We start from the raw sequence: 17,733 nt of genomic DNA, 5'->3' as shown, positions 1-17,733 counted from the left end.
GTTACCTAATTCTTCTCTATAAAGATCCATATGCAGAAATAAAATAGCCGTGACTGAGAGCTTAACCAAGAGTGAAGTTAATTTTAAAAATCCTTCTACCAAGTTTGAAAAGAGTGAATTTGAAAGCAAGGTTTCAAATTCACTATTATTTCAGCTCTTAATTTACTAAAAGCAATTTTTAAAACTATCTTTGAACTCAGCTGAGGTGTTTAAAAATCAGTTTTATTTGCAATTGCAAATCAAGCTTTTCTCTGTACTTAGAAACACACTACTGGCCAACTTATAATTAGGCAAACCTTCCATAAATGGGATAATTTCTTCTCATTTCTCCGCATGAAATTTAACAAACAGAATGCTCTCAAAAATTACAAAAACTGGCATTTTAGGTCTGCCTCTATGGGAGAAGTGCTTGAGTGTGGAATGGTAGTGAACTGCGGGCTTGATCTTCTAAGCCAGGAGTCCAGATCCTATGTTTCTCCATCTCACAAAACTTTTCCCCTCTTTTGATTTCCTCATTTCCCTCTCCTGCAAGGAAAAAGAAATTGAAAAAACAAGAGACAATGGAGTTCAGCAATATGATGGGAAGAAATAGAAAGAAGAGGCCAGGCATGGTGGCTCACGCCTGTAATCCCAGCACTTTGGGAGGCCAAGCTGGGGAGATCACCTGAGGTCAGGAATTCAAGACCAGCCTGGCTAACACAGTAAAATCCTGTCTCTACTAAAAATACAAAAATTAGCTCGGTGTGGTGGCATGCACCTGTAGTCCCAGCTACTTGAGAGGCTGAGGCAGGAGAATTGCTTGAACCCGGGAGGCAGAAGTTGCAGTGAGCCTAGACTGCGCCACTGCACTCCAGCCTGGGAGACACAGCGAGACTCTGTCTCAAAAAAAAAAAAAAAAAAAAAAAGAAAGAAACGGAAAGAAGAGCCGAATCCACACAGCTGAAGGAAGACAGAATTACGAAGACAGCTCTGGCATATCAGGACCTAATCTCTTGATCCATATACATTGTGTAATATTTCAACTCACTTTTTCAAAAGGAAGAAAGAATCTAGCAGAGGACAGTCCAAAGATAAGACCAAATCTTGGGTTTCTGATCAAGACTTTCTTCTAACCATTTCAACAGGTACGTGAAACCGGTGCTGGGTTCCTAAAAAGTCTTTATTTCTAATCTTTCCTTAATCTATAGGATGGTTTCAGGATGTCATCCATACCTCACAGATACTGGTAAGAGTCCTGAGTGCTGATGTATAAATTTTATCAGTGGAGAAATGTAACAGCATTCTGGTTTATGTAGACACTGTGGCAACCCTGGGTAAATATAATGACAACTCTATGATACCCACTAGGCAAATGCTATACAATAATGGTGTTTGAGAAGAGTTGCTCTAATGTATTTCTGTTTGAAGGTCCATTTGCTGGAAAATACTTATTTTCTCTTCTATATTTTCAACACATGGCAAAATGCCTTGAACTCAGCAAGATTCGTTGAAATGATTGTTTCCACAATATAGAAAACTAGTACCTCTTGTATGTTCCTCATGGACACATGACTTTACAGATGCCTCTGCTTCTGACCTCCAAATTAGGCTGGCAGATGACTGGCTTTTACTAGATCTATCTAGAATCCCAAGGACATGGCGACCAATCGTTTCTTCAACAGCTGCTGTTGTCTTTACAACTTCTAAGAGGATCTTCAAAAGTCTATTATTAGCTTTCTGGAGTGCATACCTGTATAGATAAAGAAGCATTGATTAAAATGTTTAATATTTTTGAAGCAAACACTTTGCTTATGTCCACTAAAAAGTACACTGCAAAATATTTGATTTGAAAAATAAGATGATCCTTTTTATTAAAATAATACCCAACAGCATCAACAATAAAGCGCTTCTTGTTTTTTATTTGTAACTATATTATAAAATGATTTGTTTTTGTCTGAAAAATTTTGGCCAGTTAGCTTAATCATACCATTTTTTAAAATGTACAGTATTTAGTTGACTTGAAAAAAATAACTAAAGTCTTAAGCTAGTAACTAGGTTAAGAGAAAATTTTGGGAGACAAAATTTAAGTTTTAAAAAGTATGGTAGTGCCAAAGCATATGCAAGTTATTGAGCTTGCTGTCCATGGTTATACATATGTATTTTGTACATTTAATCTTTCTATATGTTAAACATAAAAACATATTTTAAAACATAATTTTAAAATCACACCAGAAAAAATTATGTGGTAGTATCTGTACAAGTTAATGGTAATGAGCTGAATGTTTAAATTACAAAAAGTAATAGTTAGGCAGAGATCTGTTTTTAAAAAGGTCTGTAATGAAATTCCACTATCTGTCAACACCAGAGGGAGTATCATAGGCCGTTTTTATTACATCTGCTCCAGAGACAGAAATTTCTCAAGTTACACTCACCACACTCATTTAAGTCAGTAGAAGAAACCTGTTTTCAACTAAATAGAATGAATTTGGTGTGTCTCTCTTTTTAAAAAGTAATCCTTACTTAAAAAAATTTGGAAAATACTGCTAACCACTCACCAAAAAACCTCAGCAATCACTATTACAATTTTAATGTCTGTATTTCTAGACTTTTCCTCCTGCCTCTCTTATAAATATACACATATTTTAAAAACAAAAATGAGATCATCCTGAACAAAGTGTTTTTGTACTCTCTTTTTTGCTTAACATGAACATTCTAGCACGCGAAGAAAGGTACTTCCATAAACGGTGATTCAGAAGATTGCCTGGTTAATTTTCTTAAAAATTAAACAACTCTCTTGTCCTAGCAACTCAGTTCAACAAAGGCACACTTTATACATGCAGACAAAATAAAAGATTTTCATGGTAAAGGTCTTCTGCCTTAAGACAGTTTTATCTTTTAGCTTCACACCGTAGGAGCTTGCCAAAAATCAGGCTAAAGGATACCTGTTTCACAGGCACATGACATATCTATTTTAAGACAAGATAATAAATGGAGAAGTTTTCCGTTAGTATTTGTCAAGTGAAAGAGACAGTTCTATTTTTGCACCTAGATCAAGTTCTCTGCTTATATAATCAAGAATACTAAAAATAAAACTAAACTAATTTAGTAGGAAGCCAAGGGTTTTATTTCCTTAACTTGTTCTGAGGTTTTGTTTAAGCCCCAAACCCCAGGACTAGAATAATGTGAAAATATTTCTACTTAAGAGAAATGATTAAAATTAATATCATGGTTTAAAAAAAAGAATACTCATTTTATTGGCACTTACTATAAAAATTCCTAAAAATTAAGTACTCCATAGTTTTCAAAATTTACCAATTAGAGATAAATAATATAAAATAAACAAAGTGTTTATTTTATATTGCCATGGTAACTCTAATTTTCATACACTGTCTTTCTTGTTTGAGTTCCATACTGACTGCGTTCCATACTGATGATCCAATGGGGAAGCCAAAATCTTAGGGGCCAAATTCCTCCATGCAAGCTGAGGAAGGAGGTTAGGAGAACACAAGAGGGTTGACAGTCACAGAAATTGGAAAAGGAGGAAATTAAGAAGTAAATATTAGTTTTAATTTAAAATTAAAGAAATTATTTTCATTTGAACAAAACAAAGTTTAAAATATTGTGCTTAAAAGTCTTTAATACTAACGTAGGATAACTATTCTCACTTAATATTTTACATTTTTATATTAACCTCTACAAAATCAAAGTAAGGAAAAGTTTTGCTAACATCAGGTAACTAACAGTTAAGTATGTGATTAATATCCAATCAAAATTTATATAGAAAAGATTTTTTTTTAATGTTATCTATTTAATGATGAAAAACTGAAAATCCTTTACATACTACACATACATGGACGTGTTTCATACACAGAGAGTATGATGATTTTTAAGACAAAGCATCAATGTACAAGATAAAAATAAGGACAAAGTCTATTACATTGAAACAACCATTTTCATTTACTTTGCACTGAAAAAGTACACATTTTGTATACCTTTCATTAGACAAAATCTCAGGAGGCACATCTTCAGGTTTTCTGTCTAATTCCTTTTCTTTATATGTCTGTTCTTCAACTTCTCCTTGGTTTTCATTTCCATTCTGTTTAAGTTTGTGTAAAGGAAGAGAGGAGAAGACAGAAAGAAAACCTGTCATCTTGGAAACAGCATGTCATTCTTCTATATTGGTATGAGATAAAATAGAAACCTCTGTGCACAAAATTGATACTGTTTGGTATAATATTTAACTATACTTGAGATTAGTGTTATCAAAAGGATAAAACATTCTCGTACACAATAAAAAATTTTAATGGGTTCAAATTACGCATGCTGTAGTGCAACAATAAAGTTTGTTAGGTTCTCTTTGGTGAAACAATACTTGCTGTTAACAGAATGTCATATTCAAATTACCTTAAATGAAATGTAAGGCATTTTGACTCCACCTACCTTACACGTATGCAGTCACAAATATGTTAAGCTCAGTACCTGTAAAATAATACATCTCATACCAAAAACAAAGACAAACAAATCCTACTGAATTGGTGATCCATTGCTCCTAGGTGGGGCAAAGTCCATACTACCTGTGTTTGCGTACTGCTGTTGCGCAGCTCACAACACAGCTTCTCTCTTCCAGCTAAAGACAGCTGCTTTAGTGCTTCCAGCTCCTCTAAAAGCACCCTCTCTCTCTCTGAAACCAGGTTTTCATTATCTATGGAGGATCTCTAAATAAGAAAAAAGGTCATGAAAGAATACTGTTTGCGATAGAGAAAAAGGGCAGATATATTAAGCAGATTTCTTTTAACCCCCAGGACCAACAGGCCCTGGTTCTACTTATGATTCATATTCCATCATAAGGGGTTAAAAGTATATACAAAGATCAATGCAAAATTTAAAATTTTTTTTTTTTTTTTTTTTTTGAGACGGAGTCTTTCTCTGTCCCCCAGGCTGGAGTGCAGTGGCACCAGCTCGGCTCACTGCAAGCTCCGCCTCCGGGTTCATGCCATTCTCCTGCCTCAGCCTCCCGAGTAGCTGGGACTACAGGCGCCCGCCAACACGCCTGGCTAATTTTTTGTATTTTTAGTAGAGACGGGGTTTCACCGTGTTAGCCAGGATGGTTAAAATATTTTTTAAAAGCCAATTAAGTCTATATATTCAGGAATTTGTGCAGTTCAATTATTTTTTGTCAATTTTGCATTGAAAATTAAGAAGTTTGAATTCACAAAATGCAATGAAGAAAAGCAAAGTTAATTTTTCCAAATAATGTTTTATGCTCAGCTCCCAATTATCCTATTATTTTATGTTTGAAAGAATACTGTTAATAGTTATCTCTAGATATTTATTATCTCTTTTTAGCTTCAGTTTTCAAAATTAAATTCAATAAATTTGTTTTCATAAGAACTTCTAAATAAATATTTCTTGCTTTTCTGCAATGGTTTTGTGAGTATATTTTATACAGCGGTTGACAAGAATCCAGCTCCCAAATACCAAGAAGTATTTAAATTTAGTCAAGAAAGGGATAAGAATGTTAAATAAATTTGCATTTCTCAAATCAAGAAGAATGTTTCCCTGGAAAGAGTTCCAGAAGCATACTACTTCCGATTTCCATTCATGATTAAAAAGATGGATTAAAGACAGATAAAGGTAAACCTTCAAGATGCTAATTGGTGGACTCACAAAACTATAAATGAAGATAATAAAACTGAATGGTAGTAACTGCATAATGGAGCACCTCAGCGCAATGTTATTTCCAAAATGTCAAAGTGAGTTTGCTATATATGGCTAATGAAATGATTTAAAAGAAAAAAACAAAACCGTGTAGTCACTTTTCCAGTGCTTGAAAAAGGAGTTAAATAAAATGACAGAAAAGACAACGCCCACTCCAAGGTTGAGATAGGTGTCCCTAACAAGATCTAAAGCTGCTGTCTTAGTATAGAGTGTGTACCTGATGCTAAATATATGTAATTTATTCAGATTTCAGCAAAAAAAAAAAAAAAAATATGGCTACATAAAAAATACTGTTGTTTTAATTGGGGATCTGGTTCAAGATGGTGTTTGGAAAAAAAAAATAACTGGGGAGAGAAAGGGGACTACAAGACCCTTACCTGGGCTAATTGTCTATTAAGTCTCTTAATCTCTTCTTGTAGCTGTTCCTGGTCTTCTCGCTGTCTCTCCATTTGTCGCATATGTGCTTGCCTTAACAATTCTGTTGCCTGTTGATGTTCTTGGTATTGTCGTACAAGTTCCTGCCTCATATCTTCCAACTGTTCTTCATTCAACATTAGTTGTCTAGAAGCATCCATGCTTGACACTGAAATCTCATCGTGAATCTTTAATAGTAAAAAAAAAAAAAAAAAATTCAACCATAACACATTTTGTAAAAATCTGTCAGCATTAATATTTTAAAGAAATACGAAAGCAATTCTATTACTTATCCCATAAAGCATGTAATATTTATTAAACAAAAACATAATTTTTAAAATGGTGTTTTTCTTAATTACAATTCTAAAACAACATAAAGCTACTTTATTATCATGTTATTTTCCAAAAACGAAACAGCTATTTATCAATTAGTTTAGACTTAATCTAATTCTAATAGAAAAAAAAGAACTAAGATACTTAAGATTCCTTCTACTCTTAATGAAGCTATAATGCCATTATTCCTCTTGACATTTTATGAAGGGAAAATAATATCCATGGAATATTTATATTTTAAAATTAAATGTATAAAACATGAGAAACTACCCATTTAATTTACACAGTGGTTATCACAGTACTACAGAGAACTACTGATAAAAAATAATTTTCAATACATTTTATTTTAAAATAAAAGCTTTACATTCCAGAGTCTCACACTCATAAGAAGTCAACTCCTTAATACATTCTATGAGTACATCATTTCCTGGAGAAATGTTACTTATACGAATAATTTTACTTTGAACAGTTGCTGGTAAATTAAAGAGGTCTTGAAGAACACCTAACAAGTTTCGCATTCCATAAAGAGTTGGCAATTTTATTCTATTTATTTATTTTTGAGAGGGAGTCTTGGTGTCACCCAGGCTGGAGTGCAGTGGCACCATCTTGGCTCACTGCAACCTCCACCTCCCCAGTTCAAGTGATTCCTCTGCCTCAGGCTCCCAAGTAGCTGGGATTACAGGCATGCACCGCCATGCCCAGCTAATTTTTGTATTTTTAGTAGAGAGGGGGTTTTACCATGTTGGCTAAGCTGGTCTCGAACTCCTGACCTCAAGTGATCCACCTGCCTCGGCCTCCCAAAGTGCTGGGATTACAGGCATAAGCCACCACACTCGGCCTGGAGTTGGCAATTTTACTTGAATATTAGTCTGAACAAAACATAACCTATCCTGAATATTAATAAAAAATTTTAATTCAGATAATGTTAAAAGAAGTAGGATTTATTACTTTCTGTTAAAGGCAGTGAACAGTTGAGGCACAGACACAGAATAGATCTATTAATAAATAAGTACATAAATCAAGAATTAGGATATAGATAGTAAAATCTTTTAGTCTTCCTAAATAGGTAGCTATTTCCTTGTAATATTGTTATATTTAATTAAGCAAATCTTTTATTCACAGATATTACCAAATCGTAGTATAATTAATCTTGAATTGGTTGAAACAGAATTAATGTACGTACAACTTACAATGGGATTTTACCAGGTACAACATCTTTAAGATAAACAAGAATACTATGAACCAGACTTGTTTTATTTGATACTAATATTAAGTCACTTATCCACATATCTTACAATTAATAAAACACATTAACAGTGTGAACTGGCTGGGCACGGTGGCTCATGCCTGTAATCCCAGCACTTTGGGAGGCTGAGGAGGGTAGATCACAAGGTCAAGAGATTGAGACCATCCTGGCCAACATGGTAAAATCCCATCTCTACTAAAAATACAAAAATTAGCTGGATGTGGTGGCACGCGCATGTAGTCCCAGTTACTCAGGAGGCTGAGGCAGGAGAATCGCTTGAACCTGGGAGGCGGAGGTTGCAGTGAGCCGAGATCGTGCCACTGCACTCCACCCTGGTGACAGAGTGAGACTCAGCCTCAAAAACAAAACAAAACAAAACAACAATGTGAGTCATAAGACTGAATTTGATATTTTCCTCCTCCAAACATTAAGCAGCACTATTGCTAATATTTTTATAGTGAAAGAATTCACAATTTTTAAAAAAGTTTTTTATATTCCAGGAGGCATACTTACAGACTGTCTAACTATAAATGTTTTATCTTTGGAGAACATTTCTTCTGAAATAGTCAGCACACAGTCCTTTGATTCTGGTATATCATGGGGATCACTATTTGATAATAAAATTTCCTTTCCATGTTCTCCTAACTCTTTACTAAGTGGTTTAAATTCTTCTTTAAATTTCACATCCACTGTCTCAAAAGTCTGAAAACCAATTTGATCCTGTGATAATTTCATTTCATTAAAATAATGTTGTTGTTCTTGCTGACACACAGCATGTGCTTGCTTTGATGATGTAGTATTTTCTTTTCCCCCAGATATTCTAGACAGTTCAGTTTGTTGAGCAAATGCTATACTCATTGACACAATAACCTAAAGAAATAAAAGCAAACAATAAAGGATTAGATTTAGAAATATCAGCAGGAATTTAAAAAGCAAGTTACTACTCAAAATTGTATGAATAGAAAAAAGCATGGCCTCATGGTTCTAAACAAAAAGAAATCCTATAATAAAGTAATACCGAGATAGATTCTCTATTTCACAATAAATCTAATGTCAAAGTATTTATTTTACTGCCTGCCACTTTAAATAAAAAGTAAAATGTTTTCTGATTATAACAGCCATAAATGTTCAGTAAAAATTAGAAAATAAAAGCCCTTATATTTCTCTCTTCCAAGAAAAATCACTGTAAACATTTTAGTACTTTCCCAAATCTTCTTATTCTTCTTTAGAGAGATAGATATGAATAGATACAGATATCATTTTCCTATAAAAATGTGATCATATTCTAATACTGTAACCAGTTTTTATAGCTTAACTACAGTAAATATCTCTTCAAGTTAAGAAATAAATACATTTCTATGTAATTTCTAATGGGTTCAAAGTTTCATATTACACAGATGTAGTATAAGTTTATTAAATCAATTCTCTATGTTGGACATTTAGAGTGATTCCACTCTTTTACTATTTTAAATACCAGTGTGATGAAATATTTGTAATTATATAATTGTGCATATCTTTTCTTATTTCCTCAAAACAAATTCCCAGAAGCGGAACACTTAGTTTGTATGACTGGTAAATATGAGTAGACATTTCATTATAATCCAATTTGACCTTTCACTACAACTATGATCCTGAATCCCTGCTTATTCTAGCCTCCCATCCCACCCCAGCACAGGTACTTCGGAATTCTGACTAGTAGTTTTGGCTCTGACAAGCCCTTACACCTTTGAGAACCAACTGTATCAGTAACTTTAAGTCCTTTTTCCATAGATAATTTGTAATGAAGGAAGGCTGGCTGTAATAAACCCAGAATAAAGTATGCCTGGGATTAGAAATATTTGTACTTACTGATCTGCAGCATTATTTTCCTTGCTGGTCCAGGTCATATAACTGAACTTTAGTTTTAATTTCCTGTCCTGAATGTGATTCACCTATCTGGGGTCCTGATTCCCACCTGATTCCTGTGCTAGCCTCCTTTGGAGTAATTTGACTCAAAAACACAAAGCAAATAAATCATTGAAGCTGGGGTTCAAAATCCTATAGTCTTGCCTAAGCTCACTTTCTAAAAGGTAACATTATACTATTCCACATCTAAATGAGTCTGTCCAGAAGTATAATGCTAAAACTGACTTAAGAGGAATAATTATAATACCAGTAGCCAAGGCAGAGAAAATTCAAGTGCTCTAACATTAGGAACCACATCAAAGGTCACATATTTAATAAATGTTAGGGCAGAAATTTGAATCAAAATGTGTCTATACAGAGCTCAAGCACCTTAAACATTGTATGTCATCCTGTTTCTTCCCAGATAATCCTGGTACTATATCTCACCTACCAAATTGGACCTCTGGGTGCCTATGCTAGCTCAGGAAGAACCGGGGTTTGGTAACAACAATGTCATCTGGAACATATACCCATTACGGCAAAATGTCAAAAGATAAAGATAATTAAAAATAATTAACTAGACAATACAACTTAACAAAACATATCTTTAACCTTCTCTAAATAGTGATCAAAACCTTATGACTGGGTTTTGCTTTAATTTCCTGTCTTGAACCTGATCTCCCTCTGTCTCTTCATACTGAATATATTGAGAATGTAACACGGACAAAAAGGATTAAAAATGTGAAAGAGAAGAACAGAGATACGAAGGATAGAGAATGGTCAACCAACATCTAATTAGAGTTCCAGGAGGATATAATAGAGAACAATGGAAAGGAACTATTTCACGAGATAATGGCTGAGAATATTTATAGAAGACACCACTGCCAAGATTCAAGATAATCAATGAATTATAATAAAAACAAATACCTCATCTCTACAAAAATATTTGTAGCTGGGTGTGGTGAGCTACTCCAGGGACTGAGGTGAGAGGACTGCATGAGCTCAGGAGTGCAAGGCGACAGTGAGCTATGATCACACCACTGCACTCCAGCCTGGCTGACAGACCCATCTCTTAAAAAAAAAAAGGAGAAAAGAGAACACCAAAATCAAAAAGATCTTAAATGTTTCCAAAGAAAAAAGACGTATTACCCACAAGGGAACAACAAAGTGACAAGGACCTTGTCGGCAGAAACAAGAAATCAGAAAACACTGGAATGCTACCTTCAAAGTTCTGGCATAAAAGTAACTGTTAACAGGTTCAAACAGTCAACAAAACAAACTTATGGATAAAAACACAATAAAGACATAAAATAAAGACAACTAAAAAACATAGTTTACTCCCAATAGATAATCAATAAAAAAAAAAAAAAGGATGGCCTAAGATGCAAAAAGGATTACAGCATAAACATCCTTTTTAAAAAAATATGTGGGTAAATTGATGCTATAAGGCAATAATCGCATCTGAATTGTGGAATAAGAAAACACAAAGACTGTGCTTCCAGGCAACATAAAATAAGCCCACTACAGCCTGCTTCTCCCACTGATTACCTAAAAACTGAGCACAATACAAAACAACTAAAGAATTCTGAAGAGTAAACAATGACTAGGAGGCTGCAGAGGGAAGTCAAAACTTAGGTGATTTGTATGGGAAAGAAGAAACAGGATTTTTAGTCTGAACCTAACTGGGCGGACTGCCTATTTTTTAAAAAAAATTCACATTCTTCAAAGAATTATAATGACATCCAGAGCATATAAAAGATAAAATACAAAACATTTAATATACAATTCAAAATTAGACAACATAAAATTCGTTGTATGTCGAACTCATTGTCAGCTCACCTGTTCTAAAAGAAATGCTAAAGGAAGGTTTTTAGGCTAAAGAAAAATGGCACCAGAGGGAAATCTGAAATTTAAATAACAGCAAAACACATACTCTTTTCAAGTACACACGGAGCTTTCACCCAGAAAAGACCATATTTTGGGCAGCAAATTTAAAAGAACTGAAATTATATGAGGTATTTTGCCAGACCACAAAGAAACTTAAAAATTAATTAAGTTAATCAACCATGGGACGCTATCTGAAAATCATAAAAATGTGGAAATCAGTACATTTCTAAATAACCCATGAATCAAAGAGGAAGTCACAGGGGAAATAATATATTTGGATTGAATGAAAATTTGCAGAATGCAGCTTTAAACATTGCTTACAAGGAAGCATTGCTATACTTACAAGCTATAATGTTTAAAGCTGTAATGCTATGCTTTTGAGTATAGCATTAAATGCATACATTAGAAAAGAAATTCCTTTTAGAAAAGCAGAAGAAGAGCAAATTAAGTCCAAAGCAAGCAGAAAAAGGATATCAAAAAGATACGGGTAGCAATTGAAAATAAAAACAAAAACAATAAAAACAACAATGAAACAAAAAGCTGAATCCTTAATATTATCAATACAATCAATAAACCTCTAGCCAATCTGACAAAAAGGTGAGAAATAGGGATAACACTACAGATTCCACAGACATTAAATGATAAAAGAATATTACAGGTGGGGCATGGTGGCTAACACCTGTAATCCCAGTACTATGGGAGGCTGAGGTGGGTGGATCACTTGAGGTCAGGAGTTACAGCCAACATGATCAAACCCCATCTCTACTAAAAAAAAACCCACAAAAATTAGCTGGGTGTGGTGGTGCGTGCCTGCAATCCCAGCTACTTGAGAGGCTGAGGCAGAAGAATCACTTGAATCCAGAGGCAGAGGTTGCAGTGAGCTGAGATTTTGCCACTGCACTACGGCCTGGGCAAGAGTGAAGTTCTTGACCAGCCTGGAGTTCAAGACCAGCCTGGCCAACATGGCAAAACCTGTCTCTACAAAAAAATTAGCTGGGGTGGTGGTGCACACCTGTAGTACCAGCTACTTGGGAGGCTCAGGTGGGAGGATGGCTTGAGCCCAGGAGTTGGAGGTTGCAGTGAGCAGAGATTGCGCCACTGCACTCCAGCCCGGGCGACAGAGCCAGACTCTGTCTCCAAAAAAAAAAAAGAAAAGAAAAATGGTTCTCCATCTTCTTCTATCATATCTGAGGGGTACAGAGTACAGCATAATCCCATCGGTACTGGTGACTAATATCAACAATCTATATTATTCTAGGACCAAGCTGGGCCATCAAATGTAATCTCTTGGACCACAGTATCTTGGCTGCATTTAGAAGAGTCTTTTTTTTTTTTCTCATACTTTAAGTTTCAGGGTACATGTGCACAACGTGCAGGTCTGTTACATCACTGACCAGTACTTTGGTGCTCTGCTATCAGCTTGAGTGAGTAATGCTTTATAAAACATCATCTTATTACCACCATTATCACAGTAATAAGACTATTTTTAAAATAATATTTATGAGTCTTTACTATGTATCAACTCATTTGCTAACTGTTCTATATGAATTAACTCATTGAATCCTTATAACAATTGCTACTAAGCCAATTTCCTCTTTCAACATATAAAACGCTGAGATTCACAAGTTAAGTAACTTTCCTAAGGTCACAAATCTAGTAAACCAAAAGAACAAGAATTTAAAGTATGGTATATCCAATACCAAACCTCATATTAATTACTATACCCTGATACACCATTCCATCTGATAAATTTGTGTAAGAGCTACATGCAGGGGAAAACTTGCATTCCTCCAAGAACTAGACATTGAAAGCTATTAAAAAAATGATAGTGTGTCACTTTTCACTTTAGACATAATAAGTGAATAAGTCCTTACAGCCCAGATATTTCCTTAAGTCTTGACTTCCTCATCTAATTTATGTTTTTCCTAATTCCTTATATATTTCCTTTATATCCTACCAATCAATCCTACCCCTTTAAAATGCACATATTCCACTGGGATTGTTATATTAAGACAGTTGAAATATTATAAAAAATAAGCAAACTCATAATTCAATAGTTCCCATATATATATATTTTTTTTCTTTTTTTTTTGAGATGGAGTTTCGCTTTTGTTGGCCAGGCTGGAGTGCAATGGTGCAATCTCAGCTCACCACAACCTCTGCCTCCCGGGTTCAACTGATTCTCCTGCCTCAGCCTCCTGAACAGCTGCGATTACAGACATGCGCCACCACACCTGGCTAATTTTCTATTTTTAGTAGAGCCAGGGTTTCTCCATGTTGGTCAAGCTGGTCTCAAACTCCTGAACTCAGGTGATCCGCCCGCCTCGGCCTCCCAAAGTGGTGGGATTACAGGCATGAGCCACCGCACCCTGCCAGTTCCAATATTAAAAGCCAATCAGGTATACAAGTTTTGAAAAGGAATACAAAGACAAAACAAATGGAACCATAATGTTACACTAGGGTATATGGCTAATATTAAAGAATGACTCTGGACACAGCGGATAAGCAGAGATGAGCAAAACTCACATTGATAAACTCCTTCACTTAGCCAGGAGCTAATTAATACTCAGTGATAATCCTCCCTTAGTATCTGTAGTCATTACCTAATAAAACTTCTCTGATTGGAAATAGATACAGATAATATATACAGAGGACCAACCACTTTCTCTTTCTTTTCCTATCTTCTCCCCAACTTTTAAGGAAGACCAAACTTCTTCACAAGGCAACAAATACATAGACTTGTTTTGGCATCCTGAAAAGCTTCTATTTACTAGTCTACATCAAGAAGAATGCTCTTCTCAAATAAAAATTCACAAGATATTTTGTTTAAAGGCAACTATAATTGATATTATCCAACCACTTAAAGATGAACTGTATATGAAACTTATAAAAATAAAGTACATACCATCAATAAAATCTATGTTATTTTTGAAGGCTCAAAGGGAATATAAACCAAGATAATCTTCCAGATAAGCTATAAGCTTACCTTAGCTACTTCTTCTTCTAATTGTTCTTGGTATTGTTTTTCAAGCAACTTAATGGTATTTGTTTCCTCTTTCACTCCAAATTCACCAGAAAACTACATTTAAAAGCAAAATATGACATTTATTTACATTAATTATACACCACTTATTTTTAAACTTCTACCTCAAAATCTCCCCAAAGTATCAGTATTTTTAGAAAAGTTCTACATACTTTCAGCAAAAAATAAATTTTAATTCTCTCAATTAAAAACAATTCTAGTAAATAATTTGGCCGGGCGCGGTGGCTCACGCTTGTAATCCCAGCACTTTGGGAGGCCGAGGCAGGCGGATCACGAGGTCAGGAGATCGAGACCACGGTGAAACCCCGTCTCTACTAAAAATACAAAAAAATTAGCCGGGCGTGGTGGCGGGTGCCTGTAGTCCCAGCTACTCGGAGAGGCTGAGGCAGGAGAATGGCGTGAACCCAGGAGGTGGAGCTTGCAGTGAGCCGAGATTGCGCCACTGCACTCCAGCCTGGGCGACAGAGCGAGACTCCGTCTCAAAAAAACAAAACAAAACAAAACAAAACAAAAAAAAAACAATTCTAGTAAATAATTCTACTAAATAATTATACTTACTACTGTGAACTTAACAAAGATGCAAAGAGAAATATGTTTACATATTTATAAACGCCAACGTACAGTTCTAGAGTGGGAAAAGGACACTTAAATACAACTAATAAAATATATATGTGTGTACATATTTTCTTTTAAGTAAAATGTTAAACAGTGGCTATCTTTGTTCATAAAATTACAAGCAAATTTTCTTTTCTTCTTGGTACTTATTAATACTATAACTTTCTACAAATACAAATTACTTTTATCAACAGAAAAAACCATAAACTTTTAAAAAATATAAATATGTTCTCAGTATGAAAGTATTTATTTACCAATCATCATGATATGGGATGAGTACAGCAGAATCAAGGATGTGTCTAACATCTTTCCTCTGTATACTGAGCAAGGAAGAACGATGTTTTAATTTTTTCTAAGACTTAAGAGCTAAAAATCTACTGAGTGAAGACCAGGGTTTGGCAGCTGCAGGTCTGAGAAAGTTGCAGGTGTGAGAAATTTACAATAACACAATGTTGAGCAGAGGCAGGGGGTGGTTTAGTTAGATGGCATGCACTTTAAAAGATGTGGAACTTTTTTATCTACCATATGGACCTTATTGGAATAGGCCTAATCTATTATCCCAGCCATATTGTCTTGGATTCTGGGGATTCCTAAACCTTTTTTTTTCTTTTTTTTTGTGACAGAGTCTCATTCTGTCACCCAGGCTGGAGTGCAGTGGCGCAATCTCAGCTCACTGCAACCTCCGCCTCCCAGGTTCAAGTGATTCTCCTGCCTCAGCCTCTTGAGCAGCTGAGACTACAGGCGAGTGCCACCACGCTCAGCTAATTTTTTGTATTTTTAGTAGAGATGGGGTTTCACCATGCCAGCCAGGCTGGTCTTGATCTCCTGACCTCATGATCCACACACCTTGGCCTTCCAAAGTGCTGGGATTACAGGCGTAAGCCATTGCGCCTGGCCCCTAAACACTTTTCTAGAGATGGCCTGGTCCAACTTCCCATGCTGGGAAGACAAAGCTTTGTTGACTAGGGCACTGAAACTAGTTTGTACATAGCCCACATGTTACAAAAACAAGATAAATCTTAAACTATAACATATTTAAGGGAAATATAACCCCTCAGACTTAACTTCCTCTGTGTTTTACCTATGCTATATAAATAGATTAAATTTCTTTACATGTGTATTCTGAGTTTTCTATATAAGGTATTATCCTCATATTTATTATGCTTACTTCTCAGCAACTATTTATTAGATAGTAAACCAGACATAAAAATGATAGCAGAAAAATCAGTGTATATAACAGTTAAAAGATAAAAATTAAAAATATAATACCTCTATTGTACCATCAATATTCTTTTTCACACAACTTCCAGGGTACATTGTTCTCTGTGCATCAGATTCTGTAATTACCACCGAATCAACAGGTAAGCTGAATATAAGTAAAAAAAGTTAAAGAATTAGAGTTGTATATGTGCTTTAGTGTTCATCCAAAATCTACACCACACATAAAATGTGTAATGGGGCATGGGAGACAAAAATGAGTCAAGGGTTACAGGTATTGTAAGTTACATTATATTTTTGACTAATATTTCCACTTAAAAGAACACAATTGAGTAACAGTATTTTAACAGATGATCAACTGAATTTTATGTCATTTTACACTACAAATGTATGATATGGAACTATAAGTACTAACTGTTTTTTTGGACAGATGGGGTCTCACTATGTTACACAGGTTGATCTCAAACTCCTGGCCTCAAGTGATCCTCCTGCCTCAGCCTCCAAATGTGCTGGGATTACAGACATGAGCCACTGTGCTTGGCCAGTACTAACATTTTTTTTTAAAGTTATCTAAGATATATTAGTGACTTTAAAAAAGTTTGTAAAATCTCACTTTTATGAGAAACTTCTTTTAACATACATATGTATATTTGGACAAAAAGTTTGATTTTCTTCCTATGTATACACATCGAAAGTAACAATGTTTACCTCTAGTGGAACTCAGTCAGGAGCAGTGGTGGCAAAGAGAAGAATCTCAATTTACAAATATTCACTTTCGGACCTTTTCGTTTTATCTGTTGGTATTCACATCTGTATTGTGTAGTTTTTACATGCATTCATTATTAAAAAAAAATTTTTTTCTTAAAACCCTTAACTTAGGTCATAAAAACTAAGGTTAAGATCAGCATTTAGGAACCATGGGAAAAAAATAAAAGGAGCAAATTATAATTTTCATTTCTGGCAAATATAATTTTCCACACCCATTTTCATGTGCAACTATGCTGCTTTCTTAGTTTGACCCTCCTCTTGTCCACATATCCTTCTTTCTCCTATTCTTTTCTACCCTAAATTCTGTCCAAAATTGGCCAAAGTTGTCATCATCCCATTTCATAACTTATATAACTAAACCCCTAACGATGGCCATTTGATTGCTTCCAATTGTTCACCGTTACAAACAATGCTATAATACAGATCTTCACAAACGTATCTTGGCACACTTCCATGGATGTTTCTATATGATAAAATCTTATAAGTAATTGTTAAGCTTAATATTTAATGTTTTAATACAGGGCCATATTCCAAAAAGTTTTATTAATTTTGTTCTCATAATAGTATCATTTAAGTATTTTCTTAAAACTTCAGCAATCAGGGGTCATAACAATTGTAAAACTTTGCT

General features: G+C 34.8%; 1 protein-coding gene across 2 annotated transcripts in view; it reads right to left on the bottom strand.

Moving 5' to 3' along the window:
* AKAP9 (A-kinase anchoring protein 9) overlaps window positions 1–17,733 on the bottom strand; it is a 177,546-nt gene that overhangs the window by 70,090 nt on the left and 89,723 nt on the right. Inside the window, exons 15-22 of one of the 2 annotated variants that reach the window (XM_030822060.1) lie at window positions 16,389–16,485; window positions 14,448–14,540; window positions 8,204–8,560; window positions 6,075–6,299; window positions 4,554–4,694; window positions 3,972–4,075; window positions 3,365–3,460; window positions 1,524–1,729 (exon numbers count right to left, since the gene is read on the bottom strand). In XM_030822060.1, the coding sequence (XP_030677920.1) occupies window positions 1,524–1,729; window positions 3,365–3,460; window positions 3,972–4,075; window positions 4,554–4,694; window positions 6,075–6,299; window positions 8,204–8,560; window positions 14,448–14,540; window positions 16,389–16,485 (1,319 nt within the window). The remainder of the gene's footprint in view (window positions 1–1,523; window positions 1,730–3,364; window positions 3,461–3,971; window positions 4,076–4,553; window positions 4,695–6,074; window positions 6,300–8,203; window positions 8,561–14,447; window positions 14,541–16,388; window positions 16,486–17,733) is intronic. The other variant, XM_030822061.1, reaches the window with a different exon arrangement.

This window comes from Nomascus leucogenys, chromosome 11 (assembly GCF_006542625.1).
Source record: "Nomascus leucogenys isolate Asia chromosome 11, Asia_NLE_v1, whole genome shotgun sequence".
Lineage (NCBI taxonomy): Eukaryota > Metazoa > Chordata > Mammalia > Primates > Hylobatidae > Nomascus > Nomascus leucogenys.
Note: the sequence above shows the minus strand (reverse complement) of the source record. Positions and strands in the feature narration are given on the sequence as shown.